Source organism: Anser brachyrhynchus, assembly GCF_964034855.1.
Source record: "Anser brachyrhynchus genome assembly, chromosome: 18".
In the NCBI taxonomy this organism is placed as follows: domain Eukaryota; kingdom Metazoa; phylum Chordata; class Aves; order Anseriformes; family Anatidae; genus Anser; species Anser brachyrhynchus.
In genome coordinates this window covers 120,749-143,645 of record NC_137711.1, presented here as the reverse complement: position 1 = coordinate 143,645, position 22,897 = coordinate 120,749, and the positions used below count along the sequence as shown (strand labels likewise).

The window sequence follows — 22,897 nt, the reverse complement described above, 5'->3', positions numbered from 1 at the left end:
CAATAATGTGAACTCGGACTGAAAGAGGGACCTCACTTATCCTCGAAGTTATGAAAGGCATGGATAGGTAACACCAGCGCAGAGAAGTGGAATGAGCCACTGAACCAAACAACATATATGACAAAACTACACTTCTGTGTCAGTTTAGAAAATACTGATCACCACAGGGGTGACACAGGGCAAGAGTTCCCATCAGCGAGTACCTTCAGGAAAGTAAAAAAATAGAAAAATGCCACATTTCTACTCCACTCATATCAATGTAACTTATTTAGTCACAGCGTTAGACAATTTTTTCCTCAAAAGAGAGAAAATTGAAACAAAAATCGTTCCAACAAACATAGTCTAAGAGGGGTTCTACCTACTCTCCAATTGTTCAGGAGTCTGCTAGAGCTTGTCTCCTGACAGCCTTCACAGTTCCCTGCTTTTCTAGCGCTCATGGTTGTGATGAATCCTGCTGCAAGGAATAGTTAAGCTTGAAGCTCTTCTGGTTCTTTCTTACCACCTCTTCCACTACCTTCCAGAGGCCTAAGCAATCAGTTCCGCTGTTTTAAATACCCAGACTCTCCAACCCTCCCCTTTCCCCTTATGCTGTTTCTCCAGGGTTTATTTTTCCTTTATTTTGACCCTGATTTGCAGGCAAGGTTTTCGATCTTAACTAATTGCAGGAGTAACAAATGCCTGCTTCCTTTTCACTACTCTATCCTAAATCTTTTGGATTTTACTTGACCTCTCTCATTTCCAAAGACAGAAAGCTTCTCCACTTCAGCTGTCTGGGATAATTGTTTAAAGTCATGCGAGTTCTGTTAATCTATGACACTTCAGGGCTTTTTTTTTTTTTTTTTGTAAAGTTATTGTCTTTGGCAAAAAAAGGAGTATTTCTTCCCCTCAGGAAGCTGACAGAATACAAAAGCAAAGTAATAGCTTTAGTGCTGACAATTATATCCACTGTGTACCATATGTTCTTGTTCTCTTTTAGTGTTAAGCTATATTGCAGATTCAAGGTTTACTGCACACCATTTCACAACAGCAGTATGTGTTTTTGTGAGCCTAAGTAAGGCTTCAGGGCCAATAAATGGCTATGTTTTGCAGTCTCAAGAAAGACCAGCATGGTGTAGAGAAGCCTCTGAGAAACTAACTGAAAAGGAATGCAGGTATCAATTGACAAGAGATTTCCACTTCAGTTTCACAAAGAAGGGTAAATCTTTGACTTCTCAAATCAGCAATTGCAGTATTTCATTTTGCATGATGCTGCTATTTTTCCACCCATGTAGTTAATAGACCACTGAAAAATAACAAGCAATACCAGCACTAATAAGGTTTTTATTTTTGGCACACTGTTTTCAGTAGCCAGTTACATAATGGGTTACAGGGCAGTAGCTCATAATTAGACAATTATGGGAAAAACAGAACAATAACCTTCTGCTTTTCAAATAACAACCACAAGAACATTGAGAGAATAAAGGCTATAAGTAATTGTGGAGGAACTTCTATTACTAAACCAGTATCTTCAAGCTTTGCCTAGAGGAGACCATGCACATTTATGTTTATACAGAGAACTTGTAAAACTCCTGCTCAGAGAGCTGGAACAGCATTAGTCCTTGCTCCCTCCACACAGCCCATTCAGAACTGCACCACTTTCATTCCAAGCTGAGAAGCTGGGTCAGACTTGTTAAACACTTCATTTTAGTGCAGAAATATTGTACCTGTTTGATTAAAGTTTAATCACTCCTTTATTTTTCATTCTAGGTTTTCAACATAACCAAGGCAAATAGGATTATTTCACTCTGTGTGAGGCTCACTACCATTGCCAGCAGTAAAACAAGTAGAAAAAAAAAATATCAGTCCTCATCGTTTTTGTTTTACGTGGTGTCATATGCTAGGATGTGCATGGATAGCATGCAGTAGATAACAATGAAGTCCCATATTATGCACATATGCCCAGTACATATAGCCACTCCTCGGTATCACATTCTTTGCAGATGTAAGGCACCTTCCCCTTCACACATTACCTGCCTGCCTCCTTCCATTGCCACCTAACACCTGATCATCATACCTAACAACTTAATAGCATGTATACCCATTGCCTATCTAGCACTCTCAATGACCTTGAGGTAGATGCTATTAGTCCCATTTTACAGATGGGGAAACTGAGGTGGTAGCATTAATGGCTTGTCCAAAACCACAACAATGAAGCCAGAATTAGAATTTGAGGGTTTCCACTTCAGTCCTGTGGGTGTGTGGTTTGGTTGCATCTAAGATACTAAAATCATGGCAATAAGAAGCCATGCTCCAAAATAATATTCAAGTCTTCTTTATTATTGTTATTTCTACAGATCCAAATTAGATATGCCAGCAGCAGTTTTATATCAAGAAATGAGAGATTCCAAATAAAAGTTAGGATTAAAAAAATGGTAATAGAGAATAAGACAAAAAGCCAACGAGTGATCAATTCTGTTTAATTCTAGGAGAGACAAAGACATTCTTGAGACCAAAAAAAAATATATATTAAAAGAAGAAAGGAAGAAAGGAAGAAAGGAAGAAAGGAAGAAAGGAAGAAAGGAAGAAAGGAAGAAAGGAAGAAAGGAAGAAAGGAAGAAAGGAAGAAAGGAAGAAAGGAAGAAAGGAAGAAAGGAAGAAAGGAAGAAAGGAAGAAAGGAAGAAAGGAAGAAAGGAAGAAAGGAAGAAAGGAAGAAAGGAAGAAAGGAAGAAAGGAAGAAAGGAAGAAAGGAAGAAAGGAAGAAAGGAAGAAAGGAAGAAAGGAAGAAAGGAAGAAAGGAAGAAAGGAAGAAAGGAAGAAAGGAAGAAAGGAAGAAAGGAAGAAAGGAAGAAAGGAAGAAAGGAAGAAAGGAGAACAAGATTTATTCTGGAAATGCTTTAAGCTGACATTACGTTGTTTTTATTTCAGATTTCACAAAAGAAATACCTTAAAAAACTAAAACCAGTTAACCCAGCCACTATCCACAGAGGGTAGTATAAGCAAAAAACACTAGGTCAGAACCTGAGTGAGGAGTCAGCTGTTCCTCTCACTAGAATGCTCCTGTACTAACAGGATACTTCACTGGGGAATGAATACACAAAGAACTGGGGATTAAGCAGTTCTGGGAGGCACAATAACGCCTCCTAGTTGGTACCTTGTTGCTATCCTGGTCTCCTCTGTATCATAAGCGTAGCAAGGATTTACTGATTTTGGAAAAGACAGATCCAACACAGCAAAGACTATTTTTTTTAGTTGTATTTTATGTTTGTATTGTATTTAAAGTTTCCTTTAAAAAGGTACTATATCTTAAAATCATGCCAAACTGATAAATTAACTAAGTTATGTAGGATCTCCCATCTCATTGCCAAGAGAAAAATCAATACCCAAGGCTTAAGCGAGCCCTGTGCTAAATAAAATATGCAGGGGCTTTGGGTAGATGCTTGTATGTTTGCCTGAGCTTCAGTTATGGGAGAGCAGGGGTAGGAGGACTTGTACAGTTAGCAATGAAGAACTGTCTTCCCCCTGACACTCCAAATGGCTGGTTGGGTGGAGAGACTGGAGGTGGGAGGGAATAAAGGTGAAGCAATAGTAATGCTTTACTATGGTTCTGGTAAAGCATAGAACAGAACCTTGCACAAATATAAACCGAGTACATCTCTAGGGACAGCTCTGCCTGTTTTTATCAGCTCAAGTTAATGCTGTTCAATACAGTTGCATCTGTTGAACCATCCATCCTGCCCCCCACTCCTCTCTCTTCTCAAAAGAGAGAATGATGGCAAGAACCCTCCCTTCTACCATTTCCTTTCTGAACAGGGCAGGGTGTGTGTGGGGGGGTGAAAAACAAACAAAAAACCACAGCCACAAAACAAAAAAAAACCACAAAACCAACCAACCAAAACAACAAAAAACACCAAATAAACAAAAAAGAAACAGGCTGTTCCAAAGATGCACTTTGGTTTAAAAAATGGGCAACTTTCCCTTGTAGAATAAACCTACCCCTCCAAAATGGATGTTTTTCTCCGGTACCCACGATAAATTAAAACCAAGCAAGAAGTCTCTGGTTTGACACAATAAATACTTAGAATATATCAAATTAAAAACAAAACAAAACAAAACATAGTTACAAAAGCCTCAATGGAATTCTCTTTCTGACCTACAGACAGATTCTTCACAGACAACAGGTATCTCCGAAATCAGCTGCAGCTCCCCTCTCTGCTCACTGGGCTTGGTCAACAAGTGCTATCACTTACCCTTTGGAATACTGTTAAGACAAAACAATATAGAGCACAAGAAATCTACTGCTAAATTTGTTTTTCATACTGCCAAAGGTGTAGGAAGCAACCATCAGTGGGGAACCCTCACAGCAGTGCACAGTGACAGAGTCACAGCACTAATGTAACATGGACAGGGATAAAACAAAGCATAAAAAGGGAAAAAGGAGAGAGAACCCATAAAAGTTGGGAAAGAAGAGTGAGTGAGTGAGAAAGACCAATCAAATGCAGCTGGACTTCCCAGTTCTGGCAGCAGAGCAGATGAGATGTTGAACAACAGGAAGAGTTCCTTGGGGTCTGTCATAACAAGGAATGTTGTTGGCATTTTCTTCACCATTGACAGTAAGCGAGCAGAACTTAACCCTCTCTGACACTGACACGTGGTTCTGCCAGTGAGCTGTGGATGATCCCAATAATTGATTCAACACCATCTCCCTCCAATAAGGTGCGGTGGTCCCCTTCAATGACATGGACAGACACTTTTCCATCACATACCTGTACAGATGCAAAACAGAAAAAACTTTACATTCTCAATTTACAACCAGCTAGCCACCTGGCTGTTTTGGGTTTGTCAGTCTAAGTTACTCATATTATACACTACTGTCTCTACCAATTTAATAGAAAACATGACCAGTTGTACTCCGATGCATTTTTCATAGATCATCTACAGGACACTGTTTGGAACTCATGTTTTAAAGCACTGTAGTTTGGCAGCCTGACAGGTGACCCACTCAAATATAAGCTGGGCAGGAAAACGAGCAACATGATACTGATAGAATAATTTACCTACTATATCAAAGAATGACTGAAGTAGCTACCTCCATGCTCTTAAGAAAACCGAATAACCCTCCACTTATCTTTCTCCCACCATCCCCATGCCTCTTCCTTTAAGGGCATTATGGAACTTTAAATCACATTTCATGTTAGCTTGGAATCTAGAATGAATGCAAGTCAGAAGTCTGAAGGGGCAGAAGATGCTAGGAGAAGGAAAGTGATTTTGAAAATCTTTTACTGTACAGATACCAGGAAAATGTCCACAAAGTGTAACTAAGAAAATGCTGCCTCTGTTATCAGAGGGCTGACATTCGCTCTTCAAAGTCTGCCCTCATGCAGTAGCCAAACTTTAGTGGTCTACAGTCAAAAAACAGAGTCTCAAAGTTACTTCTGTTGAGTCACATTCTTCTAGTACCTTTATCATCTATTTAGGTCATGTATCTTTATCGTCTTATTTATTGTCTATTTAGGGAGCTGCAAGAATTAGCTATAGAAAACAGATTATCCAATATAGAGGCTAGACCTCGTTGCTCTCCCTGCCCTGAGAAAAATGTTTGGAACCAATCAACTTATTTGCTTCTTGAGTCTTATTTCTTGTCAGAGCATGATAGCTGCAGAATAACTATTTCTTTCAGTTAGGTTTCATCTTTTCACCCTTCCATAAGAATGGTTTTCCATGCTTTTCTTTTATTCTCCCAACTCTTACAGGAACCTAAACAGCCAACAGGAGGCCTCAGACTGACCTCTGAGAGTCTGTAGTCTCCACCCAGACCTTCTTCATATTCATTGTGAGTCTTCGCCCTCATCAGTGTCACATTCCCATGATACTTTGACTCTGGTATATACTTGTCAGCAGCCTTCAGCTTGTGGTAAAAGGAAGCAGCTGCAAAGCTGAGTGCTTCACGATTGATGTTTTTATGAATCTGAGTTATCAGGTCTGCAGCAGCATTGACACGAGCCTCCAGATCTTTCAAGGGCAAAAGAATCTCCAACAGCTAGAAATATTAACATTTTTTTTCCGCTTTAGTCTCAATATCTGGGAATTAATGTACATTAAAAATAACAAAACAAAACACCCACATCCACATCCCTCCTTTGCAATATAAGAAATGAGCATTACCTTATTATATTCAATGCCCGTAAACTGCTGAACAAAGGCACACAATGCTTCTGTCTCCAGTGCAGCCTCATTTCCTTGGGCCAGCTTGGCTCTGTAGCTCTGAAAAAGCAAGCAGTAAAGAGCTATCAAAAAAACGATATACCCGAGCTTGAATGCTAGATAAAAACAATTCCATAACAAAGGACTTTGAATAGGAAAAGGCGGCAGGGGAAGAAGAAACCAACAAAAAAGAGAAACCGAAGCTTGGTACACAGGAAAGATACCTTGAGGACAGATTAGAAAGCACATCTACAGGTGGCAATTAGCAAGAATCTAGGATCTTTCTAGGATCTCCTAGAAAGCACAATTAAAATGGGAAGGAAGGCTTAAGGAGGGTTTCCTAGCACCCCTACACTAGGATCTTGTCTTGAGGGCTCCATACTAATATTAGTATTTACCATGGCAAGAGCAGCATTTGTGGGTCAGCCCTAGCCAGTTATTGAAGACCACCCCCTACATGCTTCCACTCTTCAGCCATCCTTAAGCATCCACTATCTATAGCTCTGTACCAACTCCTCCAGCAAGAAAAGTCTCAGCTTTTCAGATAGTTCATATCTAGAATATTAAGCTCCCAGTAAGCATTCAGTCCTCCCTGACGACAGAGGATGGTCTCCAGACTGAAGATTTTCTTTGTATTTCTTACCTGAGTGTAAGCTGCCACAAAGGAATGAGACCCATCAAAGAGGAATAGACTGTTGAGTGCATGGGAGGCATTCTGTTGTCCTTGCAGCTGGGAGCACATTTCAAAAGCTACACAGGCACCAAAAGAGTATCCAGCAATGCGGTAAGGTCCTTCAGGCTGTATCTGCTTCATACAGTCAATGTAATAGGATGCCAGACTCTGTATGCTGTCCAAGGGAGCAGCTAGAACATGAAAGTAAGTTAGAAATAGAGTCAGGTGAAACAGACATTAGCAGAGACAATTATGTTTTCATGAACATAGAAACAACCTCATTAGAAACATCCACATTATTTTAAAGGTAAGCTTCTAAATCACAGTAAGCAACCTATATTATGGACAAGGAACAGTAATGCTTCTAGTTTCCAGAGATAGGTAGAACACTATGCCTTGTTTTTCTCCCACATGCTTACCTGCTGGCAGGGACTTAATGAAATACCTAATTGTCCCATTTTCCCCATGCACAAGCTTTTCAATCTAACCTAATACTTCTCATTAGCTGGGGTTGTTAGACACAACCCTGTGTGGACTATAGGTACTGATGCTTGATCCTCTGAGTTTAAGGGTCCAGAAACAAAACTCCTTCTATGAGGAAACTGAAGTTCAAAATGTTAGATTTACAAATTCAAGATACTGAAGAACTGAGATACCTTTTGTGCACTGGAGCCCGTAGCAGGGCATATGAAGTCTGGAAGCGAGAGTGTAGAAAACTGCAATGGATCCCTCAATGGGGTGAACAAGGAAAAGAGGGCGCTCTGTGCTCTGAACATCATTGAGACGGGTAATCGTTGGCCCTTCTGGATTCACCAGCAAGTTGTTCAAATCTAATTTTGGAGGCTCGCCTGGGCCTGTCTTCAACAGCTGGGATGGCTTCAGCTCTTTGAAGGAAAGCACACCAGAAAAACACAGTTAGATACAGGATCAGAGTCTTGGTCTTGTACCATAACCCTAAAAGAGGTGCTCATGGTTGCCCAGATTAGCCCATTGGCTCACAAAATCAAGGCACAGACATAAAGATCTTTCTACCATCACGTGCTCTGTGGCAACTGTATATGCTTTTAGCTTACAGTAAACATGATGTTATGTTGTTTATTCCTACAGATACAAACATACAGCTGCATAAGAATATCCATTTAGGCAGATACTATCCAGGCAGCAAGACAGCTTTCACAATCTCTTATGCTCTTCCCCTGGAACTGATAGACCTAATCCAATGTCAGTGCATTTCAGCAATATGTCTGTCATATAAAAGCCTTTCAGCTATAATCATCTTATTTCATGGCCTGATAGAGGCTTATGTCACCAGAGATGAAAACAATGGGTTGGGTGCTTAGTTATTTGTACTCAGATGACTGGTAGCAACCCTAATCCAGGCACTATACCCTCTGCTGTCCCAGACTTGGAGGAAAGTTCACGAAGTTTGTTGATTGTAAGGAGTCGGATTTCTCTCATGGTCATAATGATGTCATAGTCTCTCTCCAGTGTCTGGCGCACCTCCACACCCATCAAGGAATCCAGGCCCAAGTCTGCTAAGGTGCTGTCAGCATTCAGACTACTCACGTCTCGGACACCTGAGGAAAAAAACAGCAGACAAGCAAAAGATCAATTTCTTTTCAGCTCTAGGCCTCTCTTCTCAGCTTTTCTGTTTTTCTTCAAACCTGAATAAACTTCAGCTACAGAGCAGAATTTACCGTTCAGGATCATCTAATGCTTTCAAAAGTTACTTCTACAACCCACATCTGGTCATATGGGATCTAGTCTTTAGGGTACGCGTTAAATGTACAGAACTTTATGGCAGGGAATACATCCGTCCCAGCTACATAGCTGTGAACATTAGCACTTCAGCTCTAGACAAAGTTTAGAACAGCCACCTAGAGAAATTTCACATACTGAAGACTGTAACTGAAACCAGTCTCAGACCTAACACAATCCTAGGTTACAAGATGAGATCAAAACAGTTAGCAGTGGCAATGATGGCTTATTGCAACACTTGATACTTATCACATTAGAAAAACTGACTTTTCTTCCAGTCTTAGTTCCCTCTTCCCCTTCAATTTTTGCATTGTTCACATCTCTCATCCTTTCCTTACCTGCAAAAGGCTTCTCATAATAACACCTGTACCCATAGCTTTCCCTCTCCCGCTCCACCTTATTCTGACCCATGTTTCCACCCTTAGGCTTCTTACTAGTTTCTCCCTTCATTGTCTTCAGCCACTCTCTCCTTCCAAACAAACCCTAGAGCTGGTACAATTTTCCAGACACTCCCATGCATTTCATATAACTTCTAAAAGCCATGAATGTTTTCTGCAATCAGATTTGCTGTTAGTTACTAGACACAATTCTTTAACTAACCCTCAGGAGACTGTCTAATTTGAGTGCCTCTTTTGGTAGGAAAGAAAAGATCAGTATACACTTCTGTTTGGAAGGGAGACAACTGAAGTGGGACATAGTAGAATTGACAGATTATTCACTTTCAACACAAGAACAGGGGACACTATGGTAAAAGGAAGCAGGTTCAAAACAGACAGAAAGACATTGCACTTCTTATAACACATAGTTCAGCTATGGTTCACATGGGATCACACACAGCTGATAAGAGAATACACTACCAGTTAATTACTAAGAACATAAAAGCCACTTTTTGCAGCATGGGGAATTCCCAAGCTGAGTGTTTTCAAATCTGGAGTAGCACTCAAGGCGTTAATCATATATTTGCTCCCAGAATTTTCCCCTTGGGGGCTGTTCCTATTGATTCTCCACTTGGAGAAAGGCACCAGTCCACTCTAAACAAAACTGAAGGGACTGAAATAAGTGTACACACGTACAGAAACACACTATGGGAGATAAGCCCACACTCAACAAAATGTATTATTGGAGACAATTAAAGAGAAGGAGCAACTTAAAGTAAAAGACAAACGAATAATGCCCCAATCCACTCCCTAGAAACACCACTAGCACAACACACCCACACCACAGCAATCACAGGGAGATGCTGAACAGAGCACCTACAACAGCACAACTGCTTTCCAAAAGTGTTGACATGTAGACACTGTCCAGCAGTGCTTGCTCTAGAGACCTGGCAGGATAAGGGAAAATGGACATTGGCCACTGTTGCCATTGGTTTCTCCATTTGGGATGTCATGTTAGCCCAGCCCTAACAAAACCCTGAAGCTCTCTCCAAAAGGGAGAGGACTAAAAGAAAAGAAACAAGAAGAGAAGAACAGCTGACTCCAAAGGACAACAAATTAAATAGAGGGAAGTGGAAAAGATGAATAAAAATACATTTTTTAAATAAAGGACAGATGGGGAATCAGAGGTGCATAGCATTGCACTGAACAGACCACTCCCAAAACCACCCACCACTCTGAAAGTGGACCAGAAGTCACTGGCTGCTGCCCAGTCATAGCTGAGTGGCTGCAGGAGGGAAACAAGCTTTTGGGCACTATTGGACACAAAATACTGGGACAGATGGACCTCCAGTCTCACCCCATCACACTGTTCTCAGGTTCTCATGCAAACTGCTATGGAAATAACCGTATCAGCAGTATCCCCATGTCTGCTTCAGCAAAGGATGCTTCTAGAAGCAGAGGATGAGCTACTTTACATCAGCCCTCGCTTTCCTCCAAACACCAGTTGAAAACAATATTCCCCTCAGAACATACTGGAGAAATACCACTTCTAGAAAAATCAGCGCCAACTATGCAATTGCTAGTCTTTGCATTTACCAATGATGTGAGCAACAGCTTCTACAAGATCCCGTTGATTGCTTCCTTCGCTTTTCACAGAGACCTTCTCTGCTAGGACAAAACTGGACATGACAGGATGAGGTTGATTCAGGAAGGTATCGAGCACTTCCAGGCATGAGCTGATTTGCTGGGGAATGGTTCCCCCAATCACAACGTCTGTGTTTCCTACTGTCTTCAGGATACCCACATCACCAATGGCCCCCCATTGGATTGCCAGGCCTGTAGGAAAAAAATCAGAAGGAAGAACACACTAGGCAACTAACTAAAACACATGGCAGCAACAAAAGGGAGTTAAAAACAGCTTAAGCAAATGCCTGCATTTCCTTTGTACTGTTAAACAGTCAGTGTTCATGCGTGAACGACTAAGGTTAACAGCTAGGACAGGAAATAGTCTTCAACATTCATTATCATTCTAGACAAGTGCACAAATTTCTGGTGAATTGGTTCTCCTCTGGATGTTTGGTGGGATAGATTTTTCTGGGCAATAAATAGTCATCTTACCTGGGAGCCCATCATGGTGTCGCTGCTCACAGATACGCTCCATGGCAGAATTGGCAAAGCCATAATTACTTTGACCAGCATTTCCTCTTCCACAGCTTACAGAGGAGAACACAACAAAATAGTCCAGATCTGGGCACTTCTTACGAGTCACCCTTGGAATGGAGAAGGAGACAAAGAAACCCATCAGAAAAGCCTGCTAACTATGTGTTGCTGTGGAAGGCTAATATAAGACTAAAATGATTAAGTTTGATCAATTCTGTAACCATAAAACTAGTTCATATTTATCCCTTCTACAGATACGTACCAGTCCAGATGAAGGGTGCCTGAATACTTGGCCTTGTTGACCTCCCAGAATAATTCTGGGGTCTGATTTTCAATCATGGCATCTCTAAGGACCTATTGGAGGGGTTTAAAACAAAAACAAAACAAAAAATCAGTATTCTCTCCAGTTTAAATTTGCCATGGTTTTTGAGATATGAAAGGATATCACTACACAATGGATTTTTGTAAACTTTACAACACAGACGTTGCCTAGATGTCCTCAAATTACAACAAGGCCAACATAGTTTGTGATAAGTCTACTCTTTCCAGTACTGCCACTGCAGTCTTCAACTAGCAAGTTCTGCATAGTGTTTTTCTTGTCCCCAGGAGTCATGGGCAACATTCACCTGACCAAAGAACTAAGCTGGCTGGCCGCATACTGCTGCTTCCCAGGTCAAGGAGCCAGACCCATCAGCCTTTATTTATTCATCAGGTAAGGGCCAAACAAAGTGGTCTTTTAAACACAAAGAGAAAATCTAAAACCTGAACTGCCCTCAGTACAAAAGCCACTTTAATGGCTGCTGTCTCTTAAAAGTCCTAAGTATTTTTGGCACTTACCACAGCCAAATTAAAGATGCCCCCAACTGGTCCAAGCCGCATAGCTTCTTCTATCAATAGCTGTGTTCCTTCTAGTGTTCCAATATCACTAGTAGATACCAACACTTGGATTCCCAGTGCCTTCCATTCTCTAACACATTTAGCCTGGTAGCCTATAAAAAAAAAAAAAAAAAAGTGAATAATGTCTACGATGAAGCATTCAGACCATCAGGCTTTTATTAGTGGGCTTCCTACACTTTTCTGACCAGATAGGGACCGAATAGCTAAATAAGTCCCAATTCAGCTACAAAAGGAAAACTGGACAAAACCTGAATAGTAGATAGAAATCACTTTAGTTTCAGAAGTATCCTAAACAGATCATAGTGTGGACAAGGGATTTGGAAGAACATTTGGGGGATAGGGTGCAACACTGAAGTGAAATAAACTTAAGAATTTGCGTAATGAGACAGTAAAGAGTGGCTAGATTAGAGCAAGACAACCATCAGTAGCGGCACAACCAAAACTTGGAAAGTACAAAAGGATTTGATCTATATGTTTGCATAAGTGGTGCAATTGTGACCTTGCCAATAGAAAGAAGAAAGCTGTAAAGACAGAAGGAAGTTATGGCTGAATTTGTATAAGTAAACTTTTAAGACTACCACTGATAAGAAATCTTGGTACTGAGACTGTAATCAACCTAATGGCTCAAAACTGAGCAAGAAAACTAACTGGTGTTACCGGACAGTAGGGCACATCTTTCTAGATGAGTTATCTGAAGGAGCAGAAGCAATCATCCACACTGAGAACTTCAGGGATAGAGTATCTTTAGCAAGGTGTTTACAGGCCTTTTCTTGGGGCATGCAAGCCACCACACTACAGCTATTGGACAAGGCAATGAGGCAGCTGGATACAGACATTATAGAGGGGGTAAAGGTAAAAGTAAAGCTACAGAAAAAATCCTGGGTAAGGAAGTAAAAGGCAAACATGGATTGATAGAATTAAGAACTATAAAAAAGAAGAAAAAAGCAGTAGTAGAAAATAGAGGCAGACTTAAAAGATACTTCTTCCTTTAGAATAAAGGGGATGACAGCTTCTTGAAAGTGAGAGAATATATACATGAGAGGAGGGAAAAGGGTGATCAAGACATTCCTATTTGTTGATAAGACACTTAAAATGGAATGAAACAACAAACTGAGGTCAGCTGAAGGCAGTTATGTTCCCCATCATTTACGGTTTTTGCTTACCAGTTCGTATGCCAGAACGAGATGTCAGGACAAGCTTCTGTGCTCCTCTCTCAATTAGCCACCGTGCCAACTCAAGCCCAAATCCTCCCAGGCCCCCTGTGATGATGTAAGACTTGGTCGGTGGACAGGAAGTTCGGGAGATGGCAGAGAGTTTGACTGGTTCAGACCTTCTTAAAGGATATTGCTTCTCCTCTTCTTGGATCTTCCACAGCAAAACAAAACCAAATCAAACCACCAAAAAGCAAGTTAAGTTTGGATACACAAACGTATTTCCTGTCTTTCCACACACAGCTATGCTCCTCCAATCAATTGGGAATCAAACTTGTAGACTGAGTGACAGACTTGACAATGTTACATACATTCCAGTGTCAGTAGCAAAAGCTGTAAACCTGTGCTGTTTTGGTTACACAGCTTCAAGTCAAACTGGATCAGAATATCCGATATAGTACCTACAGAGGATTACAGATGCATCAGAGAATCAAAATTATTATGCCCTTACCTTGATCATAACTTTGCCAATGTGTTTTCCTTGTGCCATGAACCTGAAGGCAGCTTCTACCTCTTCTTTGCTGAAGACTGTACTTCTCAGGGGCTTTACCACACCATTTTCTATGCCTTTTGTCAGCAACTTCGATACTAATTCCCACTCTTCGTTTGCTTCCCCAAAGATTGAATCCAGTAGGATCCCATGAAATGACACATTCTTGAGAAAAAGAGCCATTCCTGGAAAAAGCAACTTTGTTATTACCCGATGCTGCTGCCATTTCAAAACGGAGTCTATCTTCTGCTTCACGAATGTTTTTGTGTAGCTTAGTAGTGTAAAACTGAAGAGTAAAGCAGTCATTAGTTGCTAGAATCCCATGTTTTTCAAAACACATTCTTGCACATACTCTCTAAAAGCTATATTAATTAGGTTGTAATATTACAAGTAGACCAGTTTAACAGAAACTCCACCTATAAAAACTGTGTCAAAACGACAAGCTAATACATGGTCAGTCTGATATTAAAAAAGATGTTTTGTATATAGTGGCAGCTGAGTCAGAAGTCACAGAGGAACTAGAATCCCATATACATCCTGTCCTTCTCCAGTAGGAAACTCTCTCCATGAAAAGCTTTAATTAATGCTATAGTCTTTTGTAATTTAGTTAGAATTAGGAAGGAGACTGTCAACATTTATTATATGCTATTGTTCTCCAAGAGAACATTCTGGTCACTTTTCACTGATACATCACATTGTAATACTTGAATTTGTTTTTCTATCCAAGAGAAATGGATCCATCTTGCCCTTTTGACATCAAAATGGTGCAGATATTTAGTGAAACAACAAAATAAAGTTCCCTCAGATCAAGTTATCTGTAATTTTCTGAAAAAAAAAATCCAATTACTTTCATTCTACAAATGATCAAATTTACCCAGAACAGAGGGCAAAATTTCAGCTTGTATAGCTATGCACTTCATGCGTGGTGTGGTCAACATGCTGGAGGGAAGGGATGGGTGGTGAATGGAGAGCAGCCCTGGGAAGAAGGACCTGGGGGTGTTGGTTGATGAAAAACTCAGTATCAGCCAGCAATGTACTCTTGCAGAACAGACAGCTAACCATATCCTGAGCTGTATCACAAGAAGCATGGCCAGCAGATCGAGGAAGGTGATTCTCCCTCTCTGCTCTGCTCTCTTGAGACCCCAGCTAGAGCACTGTGTTCAGCTCTGGGGCTCCCAACATAAGAAGGACATGGATGTGCTGGTGGAGGTCTGGAAGAGGGCCATGAGTATGATCAAAGGGCTGGAACACCCCTCTTATGAGGACAGGCTGAGAGAGTTGGGATTGTTCAGCATGGAGAAGATGAGGCTCTGGGGAGACCCTATAGTGGCCTTCCAGTACCTAAAGAGGGCCTACAGGAAAGCTGCAGAGAGACTCTTTATCAGGGAATATAGTGACAGGATAAGGGGTAATGGCTTTAAACTAAAAGAGAGTAGGCTTTAGTTTAGATATTACTAAGAAATTCTTCACTATGGGGGTGGTGAGGCACTGGAACAGGTTGCCCAGAAGAAGCTGTGGATGCCCCATCCCTGAAGTGCTCATGGCTAGGTTGGATAGGGCTTTGACAACCTCATCTAGTGGAAGGTGCCCCTGCCCGTAACAGGGTGGTTGGAACTAGATGATCTTTAAGGTCCCTTCCAACCCAAACCATTCTATGGTTCTGTGATGCTATGATTTGCTACTTTTACAGTGCACTAATCTACTACAAAGAGACACGTTTCATCCCAAAAAGTTTATAAATATTGTCTAACAGATCTAAGAAATCTAAAAGCTAATCGACAGTGGTAAACAGTGTCATGTGAAGCAAAAGCTGCTTCTTACTACCTTCCAAGCCAAACACTTTGTGGGCAACACATCCTACATTGATTATAAAGAAAGACTTCAGGAAAGATCACTCACTTATTTTGCACGTTTTATGCAGCCTTCTTGAAAAATGCTGAACAAGAAGGTATTCATGGAAAAGGCTAGAGAAATTGTTAGTGATAGAAGCAATGCAAATTTTGCAATGACGCATTTAACACATGGCTTGTAAAGCCAAAGCAAAATTCCTATTTATGAAACAAATGTTTCAGCTAAAAAGCTTTTTCTAAATTTGAAGATTAGCCTGCATTACGATACTAAGTAGGTTGTGCTGTCATGCTTGCTTAAACATAACAAAAGGTATTTCCTGATGCCTCATCTTACCAAGCTGACTGTTGTTAGATAGATCAAATTTGCCTATTTCCAAAAAGCGCCCATGTTGAGCAAGACAACGCAAACTGGCTTGGAGCTTTTCTTCTGCCAAGGAATTCAGCACAAGGTTGACACCTGCAATGAAAGAAGAAGCAACTTTAATAAACTCAAGTCTGTGGAGAGCCTACCCCTGTTTTACAGTGATCCCTTTCGTCTTCAGAAAGTGCAGCTATGTAACGTGGCACAGCTAACTAAAGAAGGAAAAATATTTTTGAGTTCACACCTTTTCCATTGGTAACTCGTAATATATGTTGCTCAAAGGTAGTATTTCGGGAGCTGGCAAAGCTATTGGCATCCAGCTGTGGGAACCTTGCTTGGAGATATTGGCGTTTCTCAGCAGAGCCTAGAAGTACAAAAGAAGTAGATGACTGAATGATGTTAGTACTTTTATGTTAATTCTTTAGTGATGAAAACAATCCATTTTCATCTTTGAGGTCTCAAGAAAAGATGTGCAGTCTAAGCAGCCACCAAGCAGTTGCTTCAAAGCTCTCAGGCTCTCAAGGTGTCAAATGTTAGGACAGAGGCTAGTCATTTATGGGACACAGAAATGACCAGAAACAGATGAAGCCTTACAAAGGATAGACACTCTTTGATCACATCACTGAATTTAAAATGAAGCAGTTTTGTTCTCCCATACTTCTGAATTACATAATATACAGAAGGTAGATAAATTTTCAGTGCTGTGAAAATTTCTAGCACATAGTCAGTAGCTGTATTCACTGTGTATCCCTTCCTCAGACTAGAAACTAGGTCAAGGTAGCAGTAGATCATGCTTGGGGGAAAAAATATGTACGTAAATATATTTTTTATATACACGTGTGTATGCATATAACAAAAAAAATGTAGGCATATATACACACACACACACAGATACATTTAATAAAACTGGATTCTTGGTACCCACCTACAGTAGTAAAGACACGGCAGCCCATGCTCAGGGCAATGGCAATGGCTGCTTGGCCCACACCTCCTGAGCCAGAGTGAATAAGGACACTCTCACCCTTCTTCATACCACCTCGAACCACCAAGGCATAATAAGCAGTGGCATAAACCACAGGCACCGAAGCTGCTTCTTCCAGAGTCCTAGGAAGCAAAGTGAAGGGGAGAAGAGATCTTTACCCTTGGAAACCTCCCAGATTCTCCTGCTGAAGTTTGCTTTTCAGCAATGGGAAGGTTAAACTGCCAAGATAGACCAAAGAGTATAAATGGTTCTCAACAATACAACAGATTACCACAGTGGCCAAGCACAGCTAAGGGCTTTATTCTTCTACGGAAGTATTTCAGTAACTCACCAGTAACATAATCCACACTAAAAATCTTTGCATATACCAAAACACAAGGAGCTAAAAGCCCAAGAAAGAGATGAAAAACTAGTACAAGCCACTGTAGAAAAACAAAACAAAAACAAACAAACAAAAAACCCACAGTGCTCAGCTCCTGCAGTGAATCAGATGACTGAGCCAAACCCTGCTCGGGAGACTATAGCTCTATTATCATTTCCCAGAGTAGAATCTATCCATTATGCAGTCCTCTAGTCAGATCAGGGTTGTCATCAGCATCAGGCAGCAAGGCAAATCTTACCCACGTACATGAAACAGAAAACAGAAGATGACCTACCAGTTTTTAGGGACTTCCCATAGAAACCTCTTCTCACAGTCTACCACTGTAGCCAGCCCTTTTGCTGGCAGCAATCCCATCACCCTTCTTCCAGCCAGGTCCCGTCCTGAGAACTCCATGCCTAGCATGCACTGCTGTGAAGCCCAGTTACCTGAAAGAAGGTAAACATCTTTTACAAAGGAAAACTTCTCTTCTAAAATCTTTTGGTAGAGAATTTACTGAAATAGTAGTCCTTGAAAGCTGGAACCCTAGAGACAGAAAAAATGCTAAGATTTGTCTACTATGTACACAGTACATAAGCCACCGCAGTTAATCTCTCATTCTTAAGAGCAAGAATAGCAGAAAACGACTTGGTCTCATTAAATTTTACTCTCTGTCCTTGATCGTATTGCTTTAGTTTCCGGCTTGCACCTGAGAAGTTTCACTGAAACATCCTGTTTCAATGACACTTTTTTTGCTCTTTAAAAAAGAATGATACATAAACTAGAAAGGGTGATCACAGAGAAAACAGGTTTACTGCTAAACCTTTGTATCTGTGAACACACACTTTAGGAAGAGACTAATCTCAGTCACGAAGGAAAACACAGCCCTAGTCAAAGTCACTCATAGTCAAAGTCTCCAAACATACTTTTTACTTTGTTTAAATGAAGCTTCAAAACCATTTCACAGACATTAATCCTTAACTCCTTACCAAGCTAGATGATAATCTACATTTCATAGACAGCAGATACTTCACCTTGCGTTATTCTCCCCTAAAAGCAAAACATGTCCAGTAGCATGGCAGCATGAAACTTCAACATTCTCACCTTGGTATGTACCTTGCCCATCTCTGAAACCTCCAACATTTCACCTCATGCTTGGTATCTATGCAATGGGGCTAATAATGTTTCCTTCACAGCATTTTAACAATTCTGCCGTGTGAAAAATGGGGCTATAAGTGGAAGTAGAACTTGCAAGTTTTAGGTGCATAGTCCTGAAGTATGGCTATACTTCCTTTTCAAAAGTGTACTTTCTTGCTAAACAAAAGCTGATACATACTTTATCCATTGCATAAATAAAATTAATGAAGTTATGTGAATAAATTATATCATAGTAATATATGAATAATTTTTCTTTTAGTGTAATTTTAGCTTACCAGGGATAGCATCTGGAGAAAGCTTTCCTGTGGCCAGCATAATGTCCCGGAAATTAAGAGATGCATAATAGACTTTACAGAGCAGAACATCTGGATTAGTTGTGTAGAAGTGCTGAAGTGGGGAAACAATCCAATGAAGGGATGAGAGATCTCCACGAGTCAACGCATTGACGTAGGCATATTCTGTCAACTCCTGAGGTTGTCCTGCAGAAGGAAGAACAGATTAACTTTATACACATTAACACGGGGACACACTTTCCAGAGTGAGTAAACTCCATGCGTAATTGCTGCCTTCTCCTCTATTTGCCCTCCACACAAAGCTCTTACTTACCCTGCAATTCTGCCCATACCCTAAATACCTTATCCCTCTTCCTGGTACCAGAGCATGCTACTATTCAGTCTGAGCTGGAACGGAAGAATTCCAAATTATCCACTTATTAAATAATAATAAAAATGTGGGAACAATAGCTACTCATAGTCTATGAAAGTCCATTCATATTCTATTCTTTTAAGCCCTGCAAGTGATCCTTAAGCCTCAAAGCAGTTACCTTGCTGCAATGGGAGATGCCTGAAGGAGCCCCACTTTCCATCGCGATATACATTCATCACCAGATCTCTCTGAACAATCTCCTGCATCTCCAGAGAAGAAAGACTAATGGATGGGACAGCCGATGAAGGGTTCAAGTTGGAAACGAACACACACCTAGAAGCGAAGAGTTGTCATTATGTTTGTTTTGGTATAAGACTGAAAAGAACCTAAGACAAAAACATCTTTTCTCCAACTGTGACTCAAGGGCATGCTTTTGTACCTGATTCTGTGACCTTCTGCTTCCAGGCGGAGACAGTTCACCATGCCCAAAATTCCTGAGTTCCCACAACTGGTGGCAGTCAACCACACAGGCTGCTCCGATTGGTCGGCCAAGATCTCCTACAAGACAAACCCCAGACTGTTTTGCCAGGAACCTCAGAAAGAAAACACCTCTTGTATCCTTAAGGCAGAGATGAATAAGTTGTACTTTAAGAAAAGCAATTGAACAAATACATACTCTTTTTCTCCCCCCGCAACCCCAATACTGCTAAATATCTCATTAAGAAAGTGTAATGATTTGGAAAGCCAAATATCCAAAACACAGGAATTCTCACCTTTAAGGATTCAACCCACTTATAATGGGTCTCATCTATTGGGAGAAAAATGGGTGTTTTGGCAGGGGATTGCCGGCGACACAGGAAAATAACTGAGCCAAAGAAAGATCTCTTCATTGCAATTAGATTCAGTGAGGCCTTGCTGAATACGCCTTCCCATTGTGCCTGTCAAATCACATACAACAACAATTAAAGTTTGTGATGTTTCTTTTGAATCAATTAAAACTACAAACCACCTTGCTGAGTCTCCCTGAAGACTGCCTCACTGGGAACAATAGGCCCTGTCCACCATTTTCTTGCTTTTGCTGGAAATTTTGGTGTTAGCTCTGTACTGTCTCAGTACAAATACATATTTGTGTAACATGGCAGTATTTTATCCATGTCTAGACTATTCCTTCTTCCCTAAAATACCTTCTGAATGCAGTAGTACAAGTATCTCAAAGCCCTGGTTAGGCAATTTGTCTTACTACACTATGAGATATGCAAAAAGCAGAGCACTAACCATGCTGGAAAATCCCATATAGGATTTGAATGTGCCTAAAATTTAATTTCAGCAGTCTAAGAAAGACAGATCTTCAGGGACAAAAAGAATGTACAAATCCCAGCAGAGAAAATAACAGAAAGGGAAAACACTGAGTTTATATATTACTAATCTAGGTTGTGTAAGCCCTATCTGCAATAGAAAAAGTGGGACAGAGGAAGCACAAAAAAACCCACAAATCACCTAAATTCTTCAATCCTGTGAGAGGGGAGGGAGAAGCCTGGAAGCAACAAACTTGTAGCAGGGAAGGAGCACCTATATGCTTAAATTATATTGAAACAACACTTCAGAAAAACAAGAGAACGAAAACGCATGCGTGACACATGCAGGAACACTGAAGCTCTACAATTTTAATGAAATAAAGACGACTACAGGCTATATAAAACAGCAGGACATTTTGACAGTGTGATATGTGATATCAAGGACTATGGGAAGTTTTCTGGACAGGGACATTGTAAGAACCCTAAGACCCATTCTTGCCTCCGTATTGTAGTGAGTGGGGCTACATCTGGCTGGCCGCTGGTCAACAGCGGTGTTCCCCAGGGTTCGATTCCGGGGCCAGTTCTGTTCAGCATTTTCATCAGCAATTTGGATCCAGGAGTTGAATGGTTGAATGCATCCTCAGCAAGTTTACTGATGATACTAAACTGGGAAGTGCTGTTGACTCCCCTGAGGGACAAGAGGCCTTGCATAATGTTCTAGATAGACAGAAGCACTGGGCAGTTCCCCCTCCTGTTTATATGCTCCCTTCAAGTACTGGAAGGCTGCAATGAGGTCTCCCTGGAGCCTTCTCTTCTCCAAGCTAAACAAGCTTCCCTCAACCTTTCTTCAGAGGAGAGCTGCTCCAGCCCTCTGATCATCTTAGTGGCCCTCCTCTGGACTCATTCCAAGAGCTCCGCATTCTTCGTGTGCTGGGGGCCCCAGGCCTGCACACAGTATTCCAGGTGGGGTCTCACAAGAGCAGAGTAGAAGGGGACAACCACCTCCCTCTCCCTGCTGGCCACCCCTTTTTTAATGCAGCCCAGGACATAGTTGGCCTTCTGGGCTGCAAGCGCGTGCTTAACTATTATGTAAAGTCTCACCTCCTTTTGATATTAGAGCTGGAGGAATGATATTCTGACACTGAAGCCTTTTAGGATCCTACAGTGAAAAAGCTGTATCCTCTAACCCAACAACGCATCATGTTATTTTAGCTATAACTGAGTTGTCCTGGCCAGTGTGTTCCTAGAGATTATATAGATATATGCGTGACAATGACTATTTTTTAATGCATTAAGAAAGGCATTCCTGATTGAATTTGCTGTTTACTCTTCCAATCTAATCTGTGGCAATTGACAACTCTTTTCTTCTGAAGTAGTATTCCTTAAATATATTCTTACAGAGAGCCTCAGTGGAAAGCAGCATCTACTCAACATTCATCACAAGGAAGTATGCAAGCAGCAGACTTCAGACTAACCACAGAGAAAACATTTGTCCTTCCAGGATGTTTACCTGAGACAGGAAGCTGTGCTTCTGCTGTAGATCTGGGCTTGTAAGGAAGCTGACAATTTCTCCAAGAGTTTCTCCTTGAAGAAGGGTGTGTAGCAAAACAAACCCTCCTTCTTTCACTGCAGCTGCCAAATTAGAGACAATTTTAGTGGTGTTCCCTAGAACATTTGTTGAACAGTTGTATACCACCAGGTCAGCATTGGCCAGGTTTCCAGAAGGAGGGTTAGACGGATCCCACTGGCTAAAGGAAATTCCAGCATCCTGTAGCTCTGTTTCATTAGCTGAAAGAGCTTCAAGGGTGCAATCAGTGGCAATGTAGTCCAGCTGCAATAAGGGCTGAGTATTCAGAATACTCTTGACACGAGAGAACAGATGTCCATTTCCTGCAAGAGCCTGTTAGAAAAGAAAGGAATTGGAAATGGAAAACCAAGCTGAAAAACGAATGATATTCAGAATTGTAACTGCAATAATAGAAGTATGTGATCAGGTTACTGGGAGGCATGGAAACGCGAGCTACGATTCCATCCCAGGCTTCCAGCTAACCTCCACTATCTTCATCCTGTGACTGGTCATGTTCTCCAATGCCACATCCAGGCAAGTCTTCAACTCCGAAGAATCTAGCAAGCCACTGAGAAGAGGGTCATCCTGGAAGTGCATTTTCTCTTGAGTCACGATCTGTTCCAGCTCAGAATGTAGGTTTCCATTCAGTTCCAGACGGCAGATTTCAGCAAGGATATGCTGAAGGCCCTTCTGCATGGGTGAAGACCCTGCAGCAGCTCCTGTAGTTTCTAGGCCGTGGATGACTAATTTGACACCATGCACAGCCACTTTAGCCTGTAAGTTCTTGATCAGACCTATGGAGTAGAAGAAGAAACAAAAGGAGGAGTCAGATTTTCCAAAGATTTTTCTTATCCTCTTTCTGAAGAGAATGTCCCCTCCCCCATTTGCTATACCAGGTGATCACCACTGATCAAGTCATAGTCTTGTATCATCA

General features: G+C 41.1%; 1 protein-coding gene across 1 annotated transcript in view; it reads right to left on the bottom strand.

The window, feature by feature from the left end:
- Positions 1-1,300: 1,300 nt before the first annotated feature.
- FASN (fatty acid synthase) overlaps positions 1,301-22,897 on the bottom strand; it is a 47,583-nt gene continuing 25,986 nt past the window's right edge. The window contains exons 22-43 of the mRNA XM_080560277.1: positions 22,447-22,757; positions 21,907-22,296; positions 19,875-20,039; positions 19,541-19,659; positions 19,280-19,434; positions 18,732-18,935; positions 17,597-17,747; positions 16,884-17,062; positions 16,203-16,322; positions 15,932-16,054; positions 13,709-13,932; positions 13,210-13,411; positions 11,987-12,138; positions 11,412-11,503; positions 11,108-11,259; positions 10,586-10,825; positions 8,243-8,431; positions 7,511-7,738; positions 6,825-7,045; positions 6,143-6,241; positions 5,766-6,017; positions 1,301-4,743 (exon numbers count right to left, since the gene is read on the bottom strand). Coding sequence (XP_080416403.1) covers positions 4,606-4,743; positions 5,766-6,017; positions 6,143-6,241; positions 6,825-7,045; positions 7,511-7,738; positions 8,243-8,431; positions 10,586-10,825; positions 11,108-11,259; positions 11,412-11,503; positions 11,987-12,138; positions 13,210-13,411; positions 13,709-13,932; positions 15,932-16,054; positions 16,203-16,322; positions 16,884-17,062; positions 17,597-17,747; positions 18,732-18,935; positions 19,280-19,434; positions 19,541-19,659; positions 19,875-20,039; positions 21,907-22,296; positions 22,447-22,757 — 4,106 coding nt within the window. The 3' untranslated portion in view covers positions 1,301-4,605. The remainder of the gene's footprint in view (positions 4,744-5,765; positions 6,018-6,142; positions 6,242-6,824; positions 7,046-7,510; positions 7,739-8,242; positions 8,432-10,585; positions 10,826-11,107; positions 11,260-11,411; positions 11,504-11,986; positions 12,139-13,209; positions 13,412-13,708; positions 13,933-15,931; positions 16,055-16,202; positions 16,323-16,883; positions 17,063-17,596; positions 17,748-18,731; positions 18,936-19,279; positions 19,435-19,540; positions 19,660-19,874; positions 20,040-21,906; positions 22,297-22,446; positions 22,758-22,897) is intronic.